This window comes from Dipodomys ordii, unplaced genomic scaffold (assembly GCF_000151885.1).
Source record: "Dipodomys ordii isolate 6190 unplaced genomic scaffold, Dord_2.0 Scaffold107, whole genome shotgun sequence".
Taxonomy (NCBI): domain Eukaryota; kingdom Metazoa; phylum Chordata; class Mammalia; order Rodentia; family Heteromyidae; genus Dipodomys; species Dipodomys ordii.
The window spans coordinates 1,052,437-1,058,460 of record NW_012267323.1 but is presented as its reverse complement, the minus strand read 5'-3'; the positions used below and the strand labels follow the sequence as shown (position 1 = coordinate 1,058,460).

General features: G+C 48.9%; 1 protein-coding gene across 1 annotated transcript in view; it reads left to right on the top strand.

The window, feature by feature from the left end:
• The window catches only part of Nphp3 (nephronophthisis 3 (adolescent)), a 29,688-nt gene that overhangs the window by 2,512 nt on the left and 21,152 nt on the right, over positions 1-6,024 (top strand). Inside the window, exons 3-8 of the mRNA XM_013028036.1 lie at positions 1-189; positions 1,126-1,251; positions 1,868-2,018; positions 2,540-2,692; positions 4,315-4,448; positions 4,769-4,929. The exon at positions 1-189 is cut by the window's left edge and continues 1 nt beyond it. Of these exons, the coding sequence (XP_012883490.1) occupies positions 1-189; positions 1,126-1,251; positions 1,868-2,018; positions 2,540-2,692; positions 4,315-4,448; positions 4,769-4,929 (914 nt within the window). The remainder of the gene's footprint in view (positions 190-1,125; positions 1,252-1,867; positions 2,019-2,539; positions 2,693-4,314; positions 4,449-4,768; positions 4,930-6,024) is intronic.

Here is a 6,024-nt window from a genome sequence, read left to right as displayed (position 1 = left end):
CTGCCGGGCGCCAGCTTCCGGTCCACCGGCTCGTCGGTGCCCGAGCTGGAGTGCGCGGCGGCCGAGCTCGAGCGGCTTCGGAAGGAGTACGAGATCTTCCGGGTCAGCAAGGGCCAGGAGGTGCTGTCGCTGGGCCGCCGGGAGGCGCAGCTCGACTCCGAGAACCGGCGGCTGCGTGCCGAGCTGCAGGTGACGTCGGGGGAGACTGAGGCACGGGGAGAGGGCGGGGAGACTGAGGCACGGGGCGGGAGACTGAGGCCCGGGTGGGGAGACTGAGGCACCGGGAGGGAGACTGAGGCACGGCGAGACTGAGGCGGGCCAGGGGTGGGGGGTACTGAGACACCGGGAGAGTGAGGCACGGGGAGACTGAGGCACGGAGAGGGGGGGCAGGCATGGGGCAGGAGACTGGGGGGGGAGGGATGTAGGGAAACTGAGGCCCGGGCAAGGACACTGAGGCCTGGAGAGACTGAGACCTGAGGAGGTGGGGGTAACTGCGGCCCGTGAGGGAGTCTGAGGCCAAGGTCAGGGAAACTGAGGGTGGGGGAGGCCAGGGGAGACTGAGGGGGGGTTGGGAGACTGAGGCACGCCCGCAGGCTCCCCAAAACCAGTCATAGCTGAAAGTTGGGGGGACATATCCCCTCCTTCCTCCTCCCCCAGCAGCAGCCCCACGCTAAGGCCTGACTATGTTGCGGCTTGTGTTCTGGGGTTTGAACCCAGGCCTTGGTGCTTTACCACTTGAACCACACAGGCAAGTCCAAGTTCTTTTTGTTTGCCTTTGAACTCCAACCCCACAGACCTCAGGCTCCTGAGTAGGTGGGAATTACAGATATGGGCCGCTGGTGCCCTGCTGTGTTTTGAGATAGGGTTTCCCTAATTTTACCCCTGTGACAGGCACACACACACACACGTGTGTGTGTGTGTGTGTGTGTGTGTGTGTGTGTGTGTGTGGACAACCCCTGTTGTCCTCATTCGTGTCAGTAACAGCAGCAAAGACACAGCAGCTTGTCACTGATAAAAGTGAACAGGTGATTCCAGTGCTAGGGTGTGTAGCACAGACCTGAGAACGCAGAGTTCTAGAGAAAAGGAGGTGTGTCTGTGGAGTGGTAACAAGGTAAATCATTCCAGGCACTTCAGAAAACCTATCAGAAGATTCTCCGAGAGAAAGAAAGCGCTCTAGAAGCAAAATACCAAGCAATGGAGAGAGCGGCTACGTTTGAACAGGACCGGGATAAAGTGAAAAGGCAGTTCAAGGTAAAGCCATACACATGCCGCCCCCAGACCCACAGAGTACACACGGGATGCTCGACTCCAAGTCAGTGGTAGAAGTCGCAGAAGATTGTGAGAGCTAGAGAAGAGCGTATCTTACAATATTCAGTTGACTGGGTGATGTGGAGGTAGCGTCAAAGAACAGGTGCAAAAGTGAGCATTTTAATAGAGATGATTTTTACTTTTTGTGTTTGATTTTTATGCCTGTGCTGGGTCTTGAACTCAGGGCCTAGATGCTGTCCCTTAGCTTTTTTTCCCTCAGAGCTGACACTCCACCACTTGAACCACAGCTCCATTTCCAGCTTTTTTTTTTGGTCCTGGGGCTTGAATTCTGGGTCTGGATGCTATCCCTGAGCTTTTTCACTCAAAGCCAGTGCTCTACCACTTGAGCCACAGCGCCACTTCCGGTTTTCTGGTGGTTCATTAAAGATAAGAGTCTCACAGACTTTCTTGCCCCCGCTGGCTTTGAACCTCAATCCTCAGATCTCAGCCTCCTGAGTAGCTAGGATGACAGGCGTGAGCCACCGGTACGTGGTTGGTATAAACTTTTGATTGAGGGGCAGGTAGGGAAGTTTGAAAATTAAACCTGTCCTTTTAAAAGATTTTCAGGGAGACGAAAGAGAATGAGATTCAGGACTTACTGCGAGCTAAGCGCGAGCTGGAAAGCAAACTTCAGAGGCTCCAGGCTCAGGGCATCCAAGTGTTCGACCCCGGGGAGTCTGATTCAGACGACAGCTGCACAGATGTCACTGGTACGTGTGTTCCCTGCTTGTGACACGGTGACCTTTTGACATCACCGCGGTGATGGTAGACTTTGAGTGACACTGTGTTCCTTTGACTCACCTGTATTAGTGAGTTACTGCATGGGCGCTGACCCAAATAGATTGACACGTCCCTTCTCCCCTCCCCCTCTCTCCATCCGTCTCTTCCTGTCTTTGTCTCTGCATCTCTGTCTGTCTCGTCTCCCTGAGCTCTTTAGTTCAAAGCTAGCACTCTACCACTTGAGCCACAGCGCCACTTCCGGTTTTCTGGTGGTTCATTGGAGATTAAAGCTTCACAGACTTTTCCTGCCTGGGGCTGTTTGGGCTGGTTTTGAACTGTGATCCTCAGATCTCAGCCTCCTGAGTAGCTAGGATGACAGGCGTGAGCCACTGGCACCCGGCAATTTTGTAGTGTTTCTTTTTAATTGTTTAATTAAAACTGCTGTTGAATGCATGTGGCAAGGTGTCAATAACTTGGTCTTTTCACAAGATGCCAATCGTTTGGGTTGCAGCTGCTGGTACCCAGTGTGAAGACTGGGCGGGTGGAGCCCTGGGCAGCGAGCCCTCCCTGGGGAGCATGGTCCAGCTCCAGCAGTCCTTCCGAGGGCCTGAGTTTGCACACAGTTCCATCGACGTGGAGGGCCCCTTCGCCAACATCAACAGAGGTAATGCAGCCCTCTGGCCCCGTGACCTGGCTTAGGGGTTAGGTCGGGAATGTGTGTAATCCCTGCCACGGGAGGTGCCATCAGCAGGCTGCAGGTGGTATTTGTGTTCTGTGTGTCCTTGTGCACTGACGTGTGACCCACCAGGGTTGCTGGGGTGACCTGATTTCTTATTTATTTTTGTTTGTCGTGGGGCTTGAACTCTGGGCCTGGGCGCCATCCCTCAGCTCTTCAGCTCAAGGCAAGCACTCTACTACTTGAGCCACAGCACCACTTCCAGTTTTCTGGTGGTTCATTGGAGATCAGAGTCTCACGGTTTTTCCTTACCCTGGCTGGCTTTGAACTGTGATCCTCACATCTCGGCCTCCTGGGTGGCTAGGATGACAGGTATGAGCCACCAGTGCCAACAATGCTCCAGCCTACCTGGCCAACCAGGTCTAGTGAGTGCCACTGTTCTGAGTCCTCAGACTGTGACGTAGATGAACTGCAGAATAGTAGGTTTTATCTTTTCCCTCTGCTCCTTTATGATATTAAAGGTTAGAACATGTTACAAAGCAATTGTAAATTAAAAAAAAAAAACAGCTGTCAAGCACTGGTATCTCACACATGTAATCCTCGCTCTTCAGGAGGCTGAGATCTGAGGATCCCACTTCAAAGTCAGCCCAGGCAGTGAAATCCATGAGACTCTCAATCAATCACCACAAAAGCTGGGAATGGAGGTGTGGCTCAAGTGGTAGAGTGCCAGCCATGAGTGAAAAGGCCAAGTGAGAATTCAAGGTCTTGAGTTCAAGCCCCAATGCTAGTCAAGCCCCAATACTAGTGTGCACGCGCGCACACACACACAAACACACACACAAGGTTTCAGTTAAAAGAATTGTCTTAGTATTTTCTTTTCTTTTTCTTTTTTTTTTTTGGGCCCTGAACTCTGGGCCTGGGCGCTGTCCCTCAGCTCTTCAGCTCAAGGCCAGCACTCTACCACTTGAGCCACAGTGCCACTTCTGGCTTTTTTTTTTTTCTGCTTATGTGGTCCTGAGGAATCAAACCCAGGGCCTCGAGCATGCAAGGCAAGCGCTCTACCACTGAGCCACCTTCCCAGCCCTCATCTTAATATTTTCATATACTTTAATTATCTACTTTTTTTTTCAAGAAGCTGTAAAGCTCACAGAAGCTTAGCATCAGTGCAGACCGAAGGAGTCCTAAGTAGCTTTATTCCTTTTTCTGAAACTATTTATTTTTCTATTAGCAAACTGAAATCATTTGCCTAAGCTGGGCTGGAGTTTTCCTTCTCACCAAATCTCCCCTTGATTATCTTTCTCAAGTGTGGTGTAATCCAAGAAGGTAGAACACTAGGTCATCCCGGGAATACGGGGCTCCCACAAGTAGCAAAATCACAACAATTCACACAAAACAGAGCCGGAGCCGTGGACACCCCGGGGAAGATCTCGTGACCTTCACCACTTCCAGTGTGGGGAGGGTTTGAGGTTAGAGAGTTGACAGTTTTCTAGAAATGATGTTCCTGCTGAGTGCGAGTTCAGATCCCGTACCAGGCACCTGCTGTTTCCTTGAATCACGCGGTCCGGGGTGTTCGGTCGCTTCTCCGTGACTGATGGTCGCTTTCTTTCCAGATGACTGGAACGCTGCAGTGGCGGGTTTGTTGCAGGTGACTCCCTTGCTCTTGAACTGTCTATGGAGTAACTCTGTCAGGTGCTACCTCCTCTACACAGATGAGACGCAGCCAGAAGTGGATCTTTTCCTTCAGGTGAGGGTGATTTGCCAACTGTCTATCCATTGCTTGAAGACACTCATTACTTCGTCATCTAATTTATTACGGACCAACCCCTTTTACAGTAAATATGTCTGCCTTATTAAGGTTAGTGTTTTGTCACGGGGAAGGCTTTGAGCTATGCAGATCTATGGATCTATATTTGATTTTCTTAGAACAACAAGACATTAAGTGAAAACGTTAACAAAAAAACTACCAAAACAAACTTTTGGAAACTATTGGAAAATGCCCAGTATACTTCATCTTTACTTTTTAATTAGATGTAATATGCTCGTATGTATCTTACTTACTTTCAGGATTATGCCCCTAAACTCAAAAGAATGTGCGAGACCCTGGGGTATTTCTTCCATGTGATTTATTTTCCAATTGATGTTGAAAATCAGTACCTCACCCTAAGAAAATGGGAGCTTGAGAAGAGTTCTTTAGTTATTTTGTTTGTCCATTCAACATTGCCAAGGTAAGCTGGGGGAAAAAAAATTGTCATTTACTAGAAACATGAACCGTGAATGAAATTGAGTTTATCGTGTGAACCTTAAATGTTAGTTCTGATTACATTCTTATAACAAAACAACTAGGGGAAAAATCAATCCTATAACAACTTCACATTCTTGGCAATGGTGACTAGTGCAGCAGGATCATGGATGTGTAGGTGTCTTTACAGTATCCTGGCTCATGATGCTCAGGGTAGATGCAGTCTGCTGTCAAGAGGGGTTGTATTTGTTTACTTTCCCACCAACAGCACAATAATCTTCCTTTTTTCCCCATATCCTTGCCAACATGTGTTATTCGAATCGACAATGTTGACCGATCTAACTCTGGGATGAGATAGAAAAGAGTTGTTTTGATTTACATTTCCTTTATGGCTAGGGGTGTCGAACATTTCCTCCTATGTTTCTTTGCCACTCTTCCCTCTTCTCCTGAGAAGTCTCTCCCTAGCTCCTTTGCCCAGTTAGTGATTGGTTTATTAGCTTTGCGAAGGGTTACTTTCTTGAACTTCTAATATCCTTTGGGATATTAGGCCTTTGTCTGCTATATTGCTGGTAAAGGTCTTCTTCCAGTCTGTTGGCTGTTTTTCTAGTCTAGTAACCATGTCCTTTGCTATGCAGAAACTTCATTTTTTTATTTTTAGTTTTTTTTTGTTGGTCATGGGGCTTGAATTCTGGGCCTGGGCACTGTCCCTCAGCTCTTCAGCTCAAGGATAGCAGCTCTGCCACTTAAACCACAGTGCCACTTCTGGTTTTCTGGTGGTTCATTGAAGATAAGAGTCTCTCGGACTTTCCTGTCTGGGCTGGCTTTGAACTGCGATCCTCAGATCTCAGCCTCCTAAGTAGCTAGGATGACAGGAGTGAGCCACAAGTGCCTGGCTGAAACTTTTCATTTTGGTATAATCCCATATTAAATCTGCAAATAAGGTAGGCTTGCGGTGGTAGTTCTTACACACACACACACACACACACACACACACACACACACAAATAAGGTAGGCTTGCGGTGGTAGTTCTTACACACACACACACACTCTAGATCACTTTCACTTACCATTTCCTAGAAA